The 16,082-nt window shown below is 34.3% G+C and overlaps 1 protein-coding gene and 3 long non-coding RNA genes across 5 annotated transcripts; all 4 read left to right on the top strand.

Moving 5' to 3' along the window:
• Positions 1–180: 180 nt before the first annotated feature.
• Positions 181–15,278, top strand: LOC109170446 (protein TPX2-like). Of its 2 annotated transcripts, XM_019319571.1 has the most exons (7): positions 181–276; positions 481–580; positions 670–784; positions 868–946; positions 6,607–6,740; positions 14,941–15,054; positions 15,132–15,278. In XM_019319571.1, the coding sequence occupies exons 4-7, from the start codon at positions 904–906 to the stop codon at positions 15,267–15,269; spliced, it is 429 nt and encodes a 142-aa protein (XP_019175116.1). In that variant the 5' UTR covers positions 181–276; positions 481–580; positions 670–784; positions 868–903; the 3' UTR covers positions 15,270–15,278. The 2 variants fall into 2 exon arrangements, 1 of the variants encoding a protein (XP_019175116.1); XR_002052433.1 differs by lacking the exons at positions 181–276; positions 481–580; positions 670–784; positions 868–946; positions 6,607–6,740 and adding an exon at positions 14,817–14,854.
• On the top strand, positions 1,867–2,660 carry LOC109170449. Its single transcript, XR_002052436.1, has 3 exons — positions 1,867–1,929; positions 2,088–2,202; positions 2,536–2,660. It is a non-coding gene; the product is annotated as an uncharacterized LOC109170449 (long non-coding RNA).
• Positions 2,277–2,515, top strand: LOC109170454. Its single transcript, XR_002052441.1, has 2 exons — positions 2,277–2,310; positions 2,406–2,515. It is a non-coding gene; the product is annotated as an uncharacterized LOC109170454 (long non-coding RNA).
• Positions 13,839–14,241, top strand: LOC109170453. The gene is made up of 3 exons (XR_002052440.1): positions 13,839–13,863; positions 14,058–14,121; positions 14,203–14,241. It is a non-coding gene; the product is annotated as an uncharacterized LOC109170453 (long non-coding RNA).
• Positions 15,279–16,082: the final 804 nt, after the last annotated feature.

Here is a 16,082-nt window from a genome sequence, read left to right as displayed (position 1 = left end):
ATCTATAAATGATGCTCCGTATTATTGTTCCCTTTTATAAACTTTTGTGCCGTGGTATTGACCGATCAATTTCCTCTTATCTTGTAATGCAGACCAGAATTTTAGACATTTTAGAAGACTACTTAATGTACCGTGGTCATCAATAATCAATATTGACGGATTGACGGAAATACTGGTGGGGAGGATCGTGATGCTTCCATTGAAGCCTTTAACAAGCCAGGATGTGAGAAATTTGCAACCATGGTGGTGGCTTCGTCTCTTCTCACTATGGATCTGGTATTCACTGATTTAGATTTGAGAGTGTGCCTTTTCTTTCTTATGTTTAATTTTGATCCTTTTTTTTTTCCCTCACTCCCTCACTCTGTGTGCTTGTATATAATATGTTATGGAGTTCCATATTTGTCTAGTTTTGTTCTATATCTCTTTATTTGTTGTTCTGGAATCTGTGTAATATGTTTCTTATCAATTCTTGATTCACAGGAACACATATGAAAATTATTACATCTGAAACTCCAAATTTTGCTCAATAAAATCAAGCTATAAGGAGGCAAAAACTTGAAGGGAGGGGAAAGCTCGACAGGTGGTCATTTATTGACTAAAATTTTTTACCTTAATTAAGTGTATCATTTTTCACATATTTTTATTATGATCTCCTCAATTTGTTCTCAGTTTTGCTTATATCCTTAGCATCAGACCCCAATCTTTGCTTCATAAAACAAGACCTAGGAAATTTACCTGCAACTTGTTCACTTCAACTGCTGAAACACGTACAGAAGACAGAAAGGTTAGTATGCATTTTTATGTCTTGCATTTCATTTATGGACATTAATTTCTGAATCTAATACGTGGTGAAAATTTCTATTTCAGATTCATGTTCGAGAACCAGCAGCCCCATTTATTTCAATGGCAGAAATGATGAAGAAGTTCGAATCTAGTACAAGGGAGATGTCAATGCCACGCTTGAATTGTTCCATGTCACTTATAAATACAAATAACTTGCTTAAAAGTTCCATTATTTTTCTAGTAGATTTTCTTTAAAAATTTAAACTATTTTTCTAGGATTATGCCTGCTTCTGTTTGAGACTTTGAATCTCTAGAATTTCTTTCGATTTTACGCGTATAGAAGATGGATTGAGTGTTCATGTCATAGTATTGAAGAAGACATTGTGATTGCTGGGTCATTTCCTCCCCCCTATTCATGATTCAGTTTGCTTCTGAACTTTAGATAGAGAGTGTTTTCACATGAGAGTGCTTTATATCCAGTGCCTTCAATGCACATGCTTTGGGAGCTTTAGCAGAGGTTGCTGGACCTGGTCTTGATGTCCACCTTGGTACCATCCTTCATGCTTTACTCACTGCAATGGGCTATACTGATATTCAGACATGATTTATTGTTTTACATATTGTTTTCTGATTATGTGATCTTATCCACTATTTAAGTTTTATTCTTCCAGGCTTCAATCATACAAAGTTCTGCATGCTTAATTGGATATTTATCCAAAACCAGTGATCTATATCTTGTTGATGAGGCTCCAAATGTGATATCCACCCTGATTCAGATTCAGCTACCGTGATGGTATTATTTTGATTCATTGCATGACATTTATACACTGCACTTCAATGTACTAGTTTATCTTGCCATGCTCTTTTACAGGTTGCTTAGGGAGCATCGTCTAGTGTGATAAGATCAGTTCCTAGAGAAGTTCTTCCTTTGTATATAAAGTTGGTTCTGATGCAGTATCAACTTCCAGGGATAAAGAACGTAGGAATAAAAAGGTAAAGGAGTGTGCATTTTACTCCAAATGGTGGTACAATCTGTTTATTGTTTATGCTTCCTGTTGATTTGCAAACATGCAGGGAGGACCAGTTCTAATACCTGGTTTTTGCCTCCGGAAATCTCTGCAACCTGTGCTTCCTATTTTCTTCCAGGTATTCCTGCTTATCTTTTGTTTGTGAACTTAAAGTTTACATTGGAAGAATCTCTTCATTTGTATACCATTATTTCAAGCATTGGCCACAAGTATTAAGAATGCAAGATTGTTGAGCTTTGATTGCATGGTAATGTGAATTTCCTCTATTATCTGTAGGGGGTCTTATAAGTGGATCTTCTAAATTAAGAGAGCAAGCAGCTTTGGGCCTTGGAGAGTTAATTGAAGTGACAAGTGATCAAGCATTAAAGGAGTTTGTCATTCCGATCACAGGGTATTAGCTGTTACTATAGTTCTACACATTGCTAGTTTTAACTGAGACTATTAAAAGGATTGCAACCAACAAAATAAGCTATATGTAGACATTACGTTGCCTATATATGTATGCAGTGAACTATGCCCTTTATTAGTGTATCAACTATAAAACAGTCCTCTACTTGTCTGAACCTTTGGGTCACCAGTGTAACGCCATTCTAGTGTATGCAGTGAACTATGCCCTTTATTAGTGTATCAACTATAAAACAGTCCTCTACTTGTCTGAACCTTTGGGTCACCAGTGTAACGCCATTCTAGATTTTGCTTGTTCATGAATTGTTATTAGGTGTAGGTCGTTCATTCGTATAATAGGGGACAGATTCCCATGGCAAGTTAAAAGTTCAATTCTCTCAACTTTGAGCATCATAATATGGAAGGGTGGGTTGGCCCTAAAGCCTTTTCTTCCCCAGCTTCAAACAACATTTGTTTAGTGTTTGCAGGATATTACAAGGTTAGCTTTTAATACTTATGGTTTTCAGTTCTTTTTGAGACTCGTTTATTCTGTTCGGTTCGGTACTACGATGTAGGAATATTCCTAGCTCATGCTATGCAAGTTGTTTGCTGGACTGTTCGATCAAGTGTTGCTCTTGCCCTTGGTAAACTAAGTGCACTCACAACTACGATTGATCCTTTGGTTAGTGATCTTTTATCTGCTTTACAGGTGACATACTTCTTCTTATGCTTTTTTTTTTCTTTGGTTTTAACTTTCAAAATCTAATATTGTGGTGATATGGGCAGCAGGCTTCAGATGTTGGAATTCGTGAGGATATTTCTTCCCCAGCTTCAAACGACATTTGTTAAGTGTTTGCAGGATAATACAAGGTTAAGGTTAGATTCTAATACTTATGGTTTTTCGGTTCATCTTGAGACTCATTTAGTATGTTTGGTTCGGTACTACGATGTATATTCCTAGCTCATGCTATGCAAGTTGTTTGCAGGACTGTTCGATCAAGTGCTGCTCTTGCCCGTGGTAAACTAAGTGCACTCACAACTAGGATTGGTAAGATCTGTGTTAGGTTCTAATACCTGGTTTTTGCCCCCAGAAAGCTCTTCAACCTGTGCTTCCTATGTTCCTCCAGGTATTCCTGCTTATCTTTTGTTTGTGAACTTAAAATATAAATTTATAGAATCTCTTCATTTGTATACCAAATTTTCTAATATTCAATAATTATAGCATAGAAATTCTTCCAAGAATGATTATATTTGCACTTTAGATGGTATATTCGATTATTCTCTTAATGTTTGATATCATTTTCTACCTTCTAAATCTTCAGAAGCTGCAAAGGCAGAGGAAGCTAAAGATGAGGTTGAGATGGATGGATTTCAAAGTGATGATGATGACGATGAGTCTGATAGCGAAATGGCAGATGATGATGAGGGATGGAGATGAAGCTATGATCCGAGGATAAGCTGAAAGGTTAGTATGCATTTTTTTATGTCTTGCATTTCATTTGTGGACATTAATTTCTGAATCTAATACATGGTGAAAATCTCTATTTTAGATTTATGTTCGAGAACGAGCAGCCCCATTTATTTGAATGGCAGAAATGATGAGGAAGTTTGAATCTAGTACAAGTCAGATGTCAATGCCACACATGAATTGTTCCATGTTACATGTAAAAAAAAATAACTTGCTTAAAAGTTTTATTGTTTTTCTAGTATGTTTTCTTTAAAAATTTGAACTATTTTTCAGGATGGTATGACTGGATCAGTGCAGAGGAAGCCTAAGCTTACACTGACAAGGCCTAAGGATCCTGAACGTGAAGCAGCTCAACGAGTCAACGTTACTGTCCAATAAAGCTTATGAGCTCAGCTCAGCTCAGCTCATAATCTACTACTCTAACTCTATTTTTCTTTTCCTTTTCTTTCTAATATTTATCAATTTCTTTCTTTTTATTCTATCCCCCCTTTTCTCATCTTAATTTTCTTCTTCTCTTTCCCGTCTTCCTTATACGTTTCTCTCTTTCTTTTCTTCTTTTTCCTTCATGTTCTCCATCCTTTCTCACTCACCCACTCTAATTCCCATCCCTTCTCGATTTTTCTTTGTTGACCTTCTCTCTCTCTCAAGAAGTGACGCCCGGCGGGGAAGCAATTTGGTATGTTTTGCTCCATCTGCATAGTATTCTACTGTTGTTTTGGGCGTTATGATTCTTATTACATTTCGCTAACTTCTCAGGGATCTAGTGACAAGCAGTCAGTTGTGTAAGAAGCTGTCCTCACTTCAAGGTTTGCTCCACTCTGTGAATATCAACTTTGTTTATACAATTGGTTTGTCTCAATTAAGTTTCACTGACAAAGCCAACGTAGTTTCACTGATTGCTGAGATTATTTAACGGGAGCATGCACCCCTCAGCCACCAAAAATAACTTCTCAGTGAACAGCCCAACAAACTGATGCTAAGAAGCACCAGACAGCTAAAAAAAACAGCAAGTATGATCAGGAACCCCTCTGCATTAAAGTCAGCAACCCAATCACAAGTCAATGCCATGCATGAATTGTTCCATGTCACATGTAAGTTGCTTAAAAGTTTTTTAATTTTTCTAGTACGTTTTCTTTCTTATGTTTAATTTTGATCTTTTTTTTTTTTGCCCTCACTCTGTGTTCTTGTATATAATATGTTATGGAGTTTTTCTCTACTAAAGTCTCTTGTTTTCTTTGTAGCAGCTATGTCGACCAAGGCTACTGAAGATATCAGTTGCAACCTTTGGGTGGTGGCTTCGTCTCTTCTCTCTATGGATCTGGTATTCAATGATTTAGTTTGAGAGTGCCTTTTCTTTCTTGTGTTTAATTTTGATCTTTTTTTTTTTTTTTGTTTTTTGTCTCACTTTGTGTGCTTGTATATAATATGTTATTTAGTTTTTCTCTACTAATGTCTCCTGTTTTTTTTGTAGCGGCTATGTCGACCAACGACTACTGAAAATCTCAGTTGCAACCTTGGTGGTGGCTTCGTCTCTTCTCTCTATGGATCTGGTATTCACTGATTTAGATTTGAGAGTGTGCCTTTTCTTTCTTATGTTTAATTTTTATCTTTCTTTTTTTTTTTCTTGTATGCCTTTTCAGCTTTTTGTTGTCTCTTCTGTTCTTTTATGCTTTGAAATAAATCTTGAATGCCTGTATATATAGGATTTCACAATTGGTCTGATTCTCAATTCTATAATATGGGCACTAATGCACTGGAATTTGTATAATGAGCCTTAACTTTTGAGCCATGTTGATAGGAAGAAGTGACTCCTGACGGGGAAGCCAATTTGGTATATTTTGATCCATCTGCATAGTATTCTACTGTTGTTTTGGGGGTTATGATTCTTATTACATTTCGTTAACTTCCCAGGGATGCTGTAAGAAATTGTCCTCCGTCCAAGGTTTGCTCTACTCTGCGAATATCAACTTCGTTTATACTTTTGGTTTGCCTCAATTAAGTTTCATTGACAAAGCCAACGTAGTTTCACTGACTGCTGAGATTATTCATCGGGAGCATGCACCCTTCAGCAACCAAAAATAACTTCTCAAAACAGCCCAACGAACTGATGCTAATTGCTAAGAAGCACCAGACAGCTAAACAATAGCAAGTATGATCTCAAACCCCTCTGCATTGAAGTCAAAATCTGAATCACAAGTGAAAAGCATTAATCCAGCTAGTGCAAGAAGGTCGATATCTCTCTTTTAGTTTTTATATTTGTCTAGTTTTGTTCTATATCTCTTTATTTGTTGTGCTGGAATCTGTGTAATATGTTTCTTATCAATTATTGATTCACAGGAACACATATGAAAATTACATCTGAAATTCTAAATTTTGCTCAATAAAATCAAGCTATAAGGAGGCAAAAACTTAAAGAGGGGAAGCTAGACAGGAGAGTCATTTATTGACTAAAAATTTTTATATCATTTTTTCACATATTTTTAATATGATCTCCTCAATTTGTTCTCAGTTTTGCTTATATCCTTAGCATCAAATCCCAAACTTTGCTCCATAAAACAAGACCTGGGAAATTTACCGGCAACTTGTTCACTTCAACTGCTGAAACACGTACCGAAGACAAAATGGTTATTATGCATTTTTATGTCTTGCATTTCATTTATGGACATTAATTTCTGAATCTAATACGTGGTGAAAATTTCTATTTCAGATTTGTGTTCGAGAACCAGCAGCCCCATTTATTTCAATGGCAGAAATGATGAAGAAGTTCAAATCTAGTACAAGGGAGACGTCAATGCCACGCTTGAATTGTTCCATGTCACATATAAATACAAATGACTTAGCTTAAAAGTTCTGTTATTTTTCTAGTACATTTTCTTTAAAAATTTAAACTATTTTTCAGGATGGTATGGCGGGAATCAGTGCAGAAGAATCCTAAGCTTACACTGACAAGGCCCAAGGAACCTGAACTTGAAACAGCTCAACGTTACCGTCCAGTAAAACTTAAGAGCTCAGCTGAGTTGGAAGAAGAAATGATGGCAAAATTCCCCAAGTTTAAGGTTCGCCCTCTAAATAAGAAGGTACCTCCATTTTGAATGACCGCATTATTTTCCTGAGTGTATACATCTTGCCTTAGTTTAAGAGACTGCTTTAGTATTCATGTGCTTTTTGTTTATTCCATGTGTTAATTTCATTTTAATTATTTTTTCTGCTTTTTATCCCTCATGTTACTTCCCTTCTCATTTGTGCGTGTTTATCTTTGTCATTTTTTCCTTTTTCTTCATTGTCTGTTTTATTCGTTGTCTTCTACTTCAAAATTTTCATTCTTCCTCTTTTCGCCTTTCTCCTCATTTCATAATCTACTACTCTAACTCTCTTTTTCTTCTCCTTTACGTTCTAATATTTATCATGTTCTTTCTTTTTATTCTATTCCCCCCTTTTTTTGTTCTTAATTTTCTTCCTCTCTTTCCATCTTCCTTAATCGTTTCTCTCTTTCTTTCCTCTTTCCTTCATGTTCTCCATCCTTTCTTACACACCAATTCTAATTTCCATCCCTTCTCGTTTTTTCTTTGTTGACCTTCTCTCTCTCTCTATCTCTATCTCTATCTCTATCTCCGTCTATATATATATATATATATATATATATATATATATATATATATATTATATATATATATATATATATATATATATATATTTCTCTCTCTTATCCTCATCCACCTTCATTCTCTTTATTCTTTTCATTAGAGTGTAATGTTTATCTTTCTCTTCATTTGACACTCATTCTTCATTTTCCATATTCCTTCAACTTCTCTTTTTCTTTGTCTTTTCTTCCAATTTTTCTTATTGCTCTTTCTCCTCATTTTTTTAATTTTTTAATGTACTGCTGCTCTCTTTTTCTTATCCTCCTTGTCCTTGTATTAATTCTCTTTCTTCTTAATTCTTTATCTTCTTCATTTTCTTCTTCTCTTTCTTATCTTCCTCTCTTTTTCTTCTTTTTTCCCTTCTTTTCTTTCATGTTCTCCATCCTTCCCTAAAATAATTCTCATACTTCTTTTCCCTTCCTGTCATGTTCTATAACTTTTATAATTCTCTTTCTATTGTTATCCTCGTCACCTTTCTTTATCTTCTTTTAGTTCATTCCTTATTGTTATCTATACATCCTTTTCATCCCTATTTTTTCCTTCCACATATCTTCCCATTTCATTTTTCTTTATCTACTCTTTCTTCTTCTCATCTTTCTCTTTTTTATTACGCATTATTCTCTATGTCCTTTTTTCTTATTTTCCTATACTTTTTCTTCTTTATGTTTTCCCCTTCTATTTTTTCACCTTTTCCCCTTTTATCTTAAATTTTTATCCTCTCCTTTTCTTCTCATTCTCCAAACTTCGTCTTTTTATTAATCTTCCCTTCCCTTCAACTTCCATCTCTTGTTTGTCTTGTTATTTTTCAGCTTTCTACCTCTTGTCCTCATCTAAATTCCCTTCTAGTTGTGCATGTTTATCTTTCACATGGTGTGAGGTATTATTTTTCTCCATCTTGTCCTCGTATTCATTCTCTTTCTTCTTTTGTCTTCATGTTCTCCGTCCTTTCTTAAAATAATGTTCATACTTTTTTTCCATTCATTACTCTTGTAATTCTTTTGATTATTATTCTCATCCTCCTTCTTTATCTTCTTATTATTCTTCCCATCTTTTTCATTATTTCACACCTATTTTTCTTCCTTCCACGTATCTTCCATTTCATTCTTCTTTGTCTACTCCTATTTTTTCTTCTCCTCTTTCTCTTTTTCTTCTATATCCTGACTCTTTCTTATTTTCTTCCTATTTTTTCTTCTTTTCCTTTTCCCCTTTTATTATTCCATTTATCTTTGATTTTTTTCACCACTTTTCCTTCTCGATCTCCAAATTTTCTTAACTCCCATCATCCTCGTCTTTTTTATTTCTCTTCCCCTTCTTTCTCTTTCCATCTCTTATTCCGTCCTGTTATTTTTCTGCTTTTTATCTCTCATCTAACTTTCCTTCTCATTTGTGCATGTTTATCTCTCTTTTTATTTTGACCCTGGTTTCTCTTCCTCTCGTTTTCTTTTTCCTTTTTCTTCTTCGTCTCATTTTTCATTATCTTTTACTTCAAAATTTTCATTATTCTTCTTTTCGACTCTCTACCCATTTCTTAATCTATTACTCTACTCTCGTTTTCTTCTCCTTTTCATTCTAATATTCATCATGTTCTTTCTTTTTATTATAACCTTCCTTTTTCTCCTCTTAATTTTCTTCTTCTCATCTTCGTTATCCATTCCTTCATGTTTTCCATTCTTTCTTACTCACTCTCATTCCCAGCCCTACTCGTTTTTTTCTTTGTTGAACCTCTCTCTCTCTCTCTCTCTCTCTCTCTCTCTCTCTCTCTCTCTCTCTGTATATTATCATCTCTTTTCCTTCTTATTCTCCAAACTCCTTTTCTCACTCTCTCATCTTTTTTCTTTCTCCTTTTATCTTCTTCCTTTCACTTTCTATCTCTTATCCTCATCCACCTTCTTATTTTTTTCTATTTATTCTTTTCATTGAAGTGTAATATTTATCTTTTTCTCCGTTTTGACCCTCATTCTTCATTTTCCATATTCCTTCATCTTCTCTTTTCTGTTTCTCTACTGTTACTCTTTTTTTCTTCTCTTGTTCTCATATTCATTCTCTTTCTTCTTATTATACCCACTCTTTCTCTTCTTCCTTTTCTTCTTGTTCTTCTTGTTGTTCTTTTTCTTCTCTTTCTCATCTCAGTCACATTTTCTTCCCTCTCTCATAATTCTTATTTTTTCTTCGTTTCTTTTTCCCCATTTATATATCTTTTATTTTTATCTTGTCCTTTACTTCTCATCCTCCAAGTTCTCTTTATTCTTTTCGTTAAAGTGTTATTTTTATGTTCTCCATCCTTCCTTTCCAACTCTAATTCCCATCCCTTCTCGTTTTTTCTTGGTTGACCTTCTCTCTCTCTCTCTCTCTCCCTTTCTCTCTCTCTCTCTCTCTCTCTCTCTCTCTCTCTCTATATATATATATATATATATATATATATATATATATATATATATATAATTTTTATCTTATTCTCCAAATTCCTTTTTTCACTCTTTTCGTCTTTTTGTTTATCTTACCCTTCTTTCTCCTTTTATCTTCCTCCATTCGTTTTCTCTCTTATCCTCATCTACCTTTTTTCTCTTTATTCTTTTCATTAAAGTGTAATGTTTATCTTCTCCATTTTGACACTTATTGCTCATTTTCCATATTCCTTCAACTTCTCTTTTTCTTTGTCTTTTTCTTCCTATTTTTCTTATTGCTTTTTCTCCCCGTTTTTTAATCTACTTACTGCTGCTCTTTTTTTCTTTTTCTCCTCCTTGTCCTTGTATGAATTCTCTTTCTTCTTACTTCTTTATCTTCTTCCTTTTCTTCTTCTTCTCTTTCTCATCTTCCTCTCATTTTCTTCTATTCTCCCTTCTTTTTCTTTCATGTTCTCCATTCTTTCCTAAAATAATTCTCGTACTTCTTTTCCCTTCCTCTCATGTTCTCATAACTTTTATAATTCTCTCTTTCTATTATTATCGTCGTCACCTTTCTCTATCTTCTTTTAGTTAATTCCTTATTGTTATTTATTCATCCTTTTCAACCCTACTTTTTTCTTCCACCTATCTTTTATTTTCATTTTTCTTTTATCTACCCTTTCTTCTTCTCATCATTCTCTTTTTTATTATGCATTATTCTGTCTTTCTTCTTTTTCTTTTTTTTTTTTTCGTTATATTTTTTCTTCTTTTTGTTTTCCCCTTATATTTTTCCACCTTTTCCCCTTTTATCATTAATTTTTATCATCTCCTTCCCTTCTCATTCTCCAAAGTCTCGTCTTTTTATTAATCTTCCCTTTACTTCTCCTTCCATCTCTTATTTGTCTTGTTATTTTTCAGTTTTCTACCTCTTGTCCTCATCTAAATTCTCTATAAGTTGTGCATGTTTATCTTTCTCATGGTGTGAGGTATTATTTTTCTCCATCTTGTCCTCGTATTCATTCTCTTTCTTCTTTTTTCTTCATGTTCTCCATCCTTTCTTAGAATAATTCTCATACTTTTTTTCCCTTAATTACGCTTATAGTTCTTTTTATTATTATTCTCATCCTCCTTCTTTATCTTCTTTTATTTCATTCCTTATTAATCTTCCCATCTTTTTCATCATTTCACCCCAAATTTCCTTTCTTCCACCTATCTTCCATTTCATTCTTCTTTGTCTACTACTATTTTTTCTTCCACTCTTTCTCTTTTTCGTTCACATTATCCCGACTCTTTCTTATTTTCTTCCTTTTTTTTCTTCTTTTCCTTTTACCTTTCTATTATTCTATATATCTTTGATTTTTCTTTTTGCCACTTTTCCTTTTCATTCTCCAAATTTTCTTAACTCTCATCATCTTCGTCTTTTTTTATTTCTCTTCATCTTCCTTCTCCTTCTCCTTCCATCTCTTATTCCGTCCTATTTTTTTTCTGCCTTTTATCTCTCATCAAACTTCCCTTCTCATTTGTGCATGTTTATCTCTCTTTTCATTTTGACCATCGTTTTCTCTTTCTCTCGCTTTTGTTTTTTTTTTTTTTCTTCTTTTTCTTCATTGTCTCATTTTTCATTGTCTTTTACTTCAAAGTTTTAATTATTCTTCTTTTCGCCTCTCTACCCATTTCATTTTTTAATCTATTACTCTACTCTCCTTTTCTTCTCCTTTTTGTTCTAATATTCATCATGTTCTTTCTTTTTATTCTAACCTTTTTCTCTTCTTAATTTTCTTCTTCTCTTTTCCATCTTCCTTATCCGTTTCTCTATTTCATTCCTTCTTTTTCCTTCATGTTTTCCATATTATCATCTCTTTTCCTTCTTATTCTCCAAACTCCTTTTCTCACTCTCTCATCTTTTTTCTTTCTCCTTTTATCCTCTTCTTTTTGCTTTCTATCTCTTATCATCATCCACCCTCTTATTTTTCTTCTCTTTATTCTTTTCATTAAAGTGTTATTTTTATCTTTTTCTCCGTTTTGACCCTCATTCTTCATTTTCCATATTCCTTCATCTTCTCTTTTCTATTTGTCTACTGCTGCTCTTTTTTTCTTCTCTTGTTCTCATGATCATTCTCTTTCTCGTCTTCCTTTTCTTCTTGTTCTTGTTCTTGTTCTTCTTCTCTTTCTCATTTCACTCACATTTTCTTCCCTTTTTCCCTTGATTACTCTCATAATTCTTATTTTTCTTCGTTTCTTTTTCCCCATTTATGTATCTTTAATTTTTATCTTGTCCTTTCCTTCTCATCCTCCAAGTTCTATTTTTCTTTTTGTTAATCTCCTCCTTCCATCTCTTTCAATCTCTTATTCGTGTTGTTATTTTTAAGCTTTCTATGCCTTTTCCTCATCTACACTCCCTTCTCATTTGTGCGTGTTTATCTTTCTCATGGTGTGAGGTATTATTCTTCCCCTTCTTGTCGTCATATTTATTCTCTTTCTTCATTTCCTGATTTATTATAACTTGGCGGTATGAATTTCTTGCTGGCAGTGGAGTATTCTCCATCGATAATTGGAATGGATGTTTCCCATGGCATTTTCAGGTAATTCATTCTTTTCACACAAATGGTATAACCAGCCTGTCACGGTATGTGAAGCCACTATTTACTAACTGATTTATATGAAATGCTTTTTAATGGAGAGATGGTTAATTTATTAATTTCAGCTTTGTGTTTACCTTTGTGAATTTGTCTCTGTTCTTTATGCTTTGAAATAAATCTTGAATGCATGTATATATATGATTTCACAATTGGTCTGATTCTTAATTCTGTAATATGGGCACCAGTCCACTGGAATTTGCATAATAAGCCTTAACTTTTGAGCCATGTATAAGGATTGTTTATAGGCAGAAGTGACTCCTGATGGGGAAGCCAATTTGGTATGTTTTGATCCATCTGCATAGTATTCTATTGTTGTTTTGGGGGTTACGATTCTTATTACATTTCGCTAACTTCTCAGGGATCTGGTGACAAGCAGTCAACTGTTCGTGGTTCTGCTTCTGCTGTAATATATGTTCTCAAGGTTCCTGTAAGAAGCTGTCCTCAGTACATGGTTTCTTCCACTCTGTGAATATCAACTTCGTTTATAAAAATTGGTTTGCTTCAATTAAGTTTCACTGACTTCTGAGATTCTTTAATGGGAGCATGCACCCCTCAGCCATCAAAAATTAACTTCTCAGAAAACAGCCCAGCAAACTGATGCTAAGAGGCACCAGACAGCTAAAAAAAAGTAGTAAGTATGATCAGGAACCCCTCTGCATTGAAGTCAGCAACCCAATCACAAGTGAAAAGCATTAATCCAGCTAGTGCAAGAAGGTAGATATCTTTCTTTTACTTCCCATATTTTTTGTCTTGTTTTGTTCTATATCTCTTTATTTTGGTGAGCTGGAATCTGTGTAATATGTTTAATTTCAATTATTGATTCACAGGAATGCAAATATTAAAATTACATCTGAAACTCCAAATATTGCTCAAGAAAATCAAGCTATAAAGAGGCAAAAATTTGAAGAGGGGAAAGCTAGACAGGTGGGTCATTTATTGTCAATTTTTTTTTTTTACCTTATTAAGTGTATCATTTTTCACATTTTTATTGAAGAAGACGTTGTGGTTGCTGGGTCATTTCCTCCCCCTATTCATGATTGAGTTAATTTTCTTCTGTCCTTTAGGTAGAGAGTGCTTTCATGTGAGAATGCTCAACTTGATCTTTTTGTTTCGGTCTAATCTCATATGTGGTCAAACATGAAACATTTGTCTCGTCAATGATTATCTTAGAACGCTTACTTAATTCACAACTTATTGAAGTTATTATGTATGATACGAAGCATCATTTGTATTGAAGGAAGCAGTTTTGTTTCTGTTTTCCCATTTGAAAAATTTCATACTAATTTTCCGATGTTATAGCATGACCTGAGGTTCGTGAATCAGCAGGGTTGGCATTCAGCACTCTCTACATGGTACCACTAGTTAGTTCTTGGTGTGTTGACATACCAGTTTTCGTGTTTTAAATATTAGTTTGATGATGAATTGATTATGGTTCCTTGTGTAGACCGCTGGAATGCAAGCAATTGATGAGATTGTTCCGACACTTCTGCATGCAAAATGGATGTTTGATGTGGATGGTTTAAAACAGATTTTAAGGTTGAAAACCATTTGCAAATGTGTATTTTCTTACATATCTGCCTGGGCACCTTTTCTGATTTTTAAAATGTATTGGATGCTTCTTTCAGTATCAGGACCAGTGCTGTGCTGCCTCATATCCTTCCCAAGCTTGTCCACCTTAAAATGTATTGGACCTTTTCTGATTTTTAAAATGTATTGGATGCTTCTTTCAGTGTCAGGACCAGTGCTGTGCTGCCTCATATCCTTCCCAAGCTTGTCCACCTTCCCCTTTCGTAAGTATTGTGTCTATTTCTTATAGCTTTTTGTATAGAGTAGTATTTCTTTATTATTCACAATGATCTTTGACTTTATATCCAGTGCCTTCAATGCTCATGCTTTGGGAGCTTTAGCAGAGGTTGCTGGACCTTGTCTTGATACCCCCCTTGGGTTCCATCCTTCCTGCTTTACTCACTGCAATGGGTTATACTGATATGGTAGTAACCTAATTTTTATGCCGTAATGCCATTTACATGGTTTCGTCTTTCTCATCATTTAAATTTGAGTCATTGCTTATGTTGATTTGTGTATTTTTTTTTCATTGCATAATTAGCATGTGTCATGCTTTCACCTTGAAAATATTGGAGGTTCAATGTCTCGCCAAGAAAGCAGCAGACACTGTTGTCACGGTAATTGACAAGGAAGGTATCAAGTCTTTGCTGTTGGGGCTTCTCAAAGGTGTTGGAGATATTCAGGCATGATTTATTGTTTTACATAATGATAATGTGACTTTCTTTTCTTTGAATTGCATTTTTTACCTAACACTATTTAAGTTTTATTCTTCCGGGCTTCAGTCAGACAAAGTTCTGCATACTTTATTGGATATTTATTAAAAACCACTTATATATATCTTGTTGATGAGGTTGAGATGGATGGATTTCAAAGTGATGATGATGACGATGAGTCTGATAGCGAAATGGCAGATGATGATGAGGGATGGAGATGAAGCTATGATCCGAGGATAAGCTGAAAGGTTAGTATGCATTTTTTTTATGTCTTGCATTTCATTTGTGGACATTAATTTCTGAATCTAATACATGGTGAAAATCTCTATTTCAGATTTATGTTCGAGAACGAGCAGCCCCATTTATTTCAATGGCAGAAATGATGAGGAAGTTTGAATCTAGTACAAGTCAGATGTCAATGCCACACATGAATTGTTCCATGTTACATGTAAAAAAAAATAACTTGCTTAAAAGTTTTATTGTTTTTCTAGTATGTTTTCTTTAAAAATTTGAACTATTTTTCAGGATGGTATGGCTGGATCAGTGCAGAGGAAGCCTAAGCTTACACTGACAAGGCCTAAGGATCCTGAACTTGAAGCAGCTCAACGTTACTGTCCAGTAAAGCTTATGAGCTCAGCTCAGCTCATAATCTACTACTCTTAACTCTATTTTTCTTTTCCTTTTCATTCTAATATTTATCAATTTCTTTCTTTTTATTCTATCCCCCCTTTTCTCATCTTAATTTTCTGCTTCTCTTTCCCATCTTCCTTGATCGTTTCTCTCTTTCTTTTCTTATTTTTCCTTCAATGTTCTCCATCCTTTCTCACTCACCCACTCTAACTCCCATCCCTTCTCGATTTTTCTTTGTTGACCTTCTCTCTCTCTCTCTCTCTCTCAAGAAGTGACTCCCGACGGGGAAGCAATTTGGTATGTTTTGCTCCATCTGCATAGTATGCATTTTTATGTCTTGCATTTCATTTGTGGACATTAATTTCTGAATCTAATACATGGTGAAAATCTCTATTTCAGATTTATGTTTGTGAACGAGCAGCCCCATTTATTTCAATGGCAGAAATGATGAGGAAGTTTGAATCTAGTACAAGTCAGATGTCAATGCCACACATGAATTGTTCCATGTGACATGTAAATACAAATAACTTGCTTAAATGTTTTATTGTTTTTCTAGTACGTTTTCTTTAAAAATTTGAACTATTTTTCAGGATGGTATGGCTGGATCAGTGCAGAGGAAGCCTAAGCTTACACTGACAAGGCCTAAGGATCCTGAACTTGAAGCAGCTCAACGTTACTGTCCAGTAAAGCTTATGAGCTCAGCTCAGCTCATAATCTACTACTCTTAACTCTATTTTTCTTTTCCTTTTCGTTCTAATATTTATCAATTTCTTTCTTTTTATTCTATCCCCCCTTTTCTCATCTTAATTTTCTGCTTCTCTTTCCCATCTTCCTTGATCGTTTCTC

The sequence above is a fragment of the Ipomoea nil genome, unplaced genomic scaffold, assembly GCF_001879475.1.
Source record: "Ipomoea nil cultivar Tokyo-kokei standard unplaced genomic scaffold, Asagao_1.1 scaffold3321, whole genome shotgun sequence".
Lineage (NCBI taxonomy): Eukaryota > Viridiplantae > Streptophyta > Magnoliopsida > Solanales > Convolvulaceae > Ipomoea > Ipomoea nil.
The sequence above is the reverse complement of the archived record's forward strand: the minus strand, read 5'-3'. Positions and strand labels throughout refer to the sequence as shown.

What these genes read in the sequence shown, in the direction of transcription:
- LOC109170446 (XM_019319571.1), top strand. Translation starts at nt 904, where the DNA reads ATGGCAGAAATGATGAAGAAGTTCGAATCTAGTACAAGGGAGA. An exon ending in TTCGCCCTCTAAATAAGAAG is followed by an intron (nt 6,741 to 14,940) that starts GTACCTCCATTT and finishes TCTCTATTTCAG; the next exon opens with ATTTATGTTCGAGAACGAGC. An exon ending in TGAATTGTTCCATGTTACAT is followed by an intron (nt 15,055 to 15,131) that starts GTAAAAAAAAAT and finishes ACTATTTTTCAG; the next exon opens with GATGGTATGGCTGGATCAGT.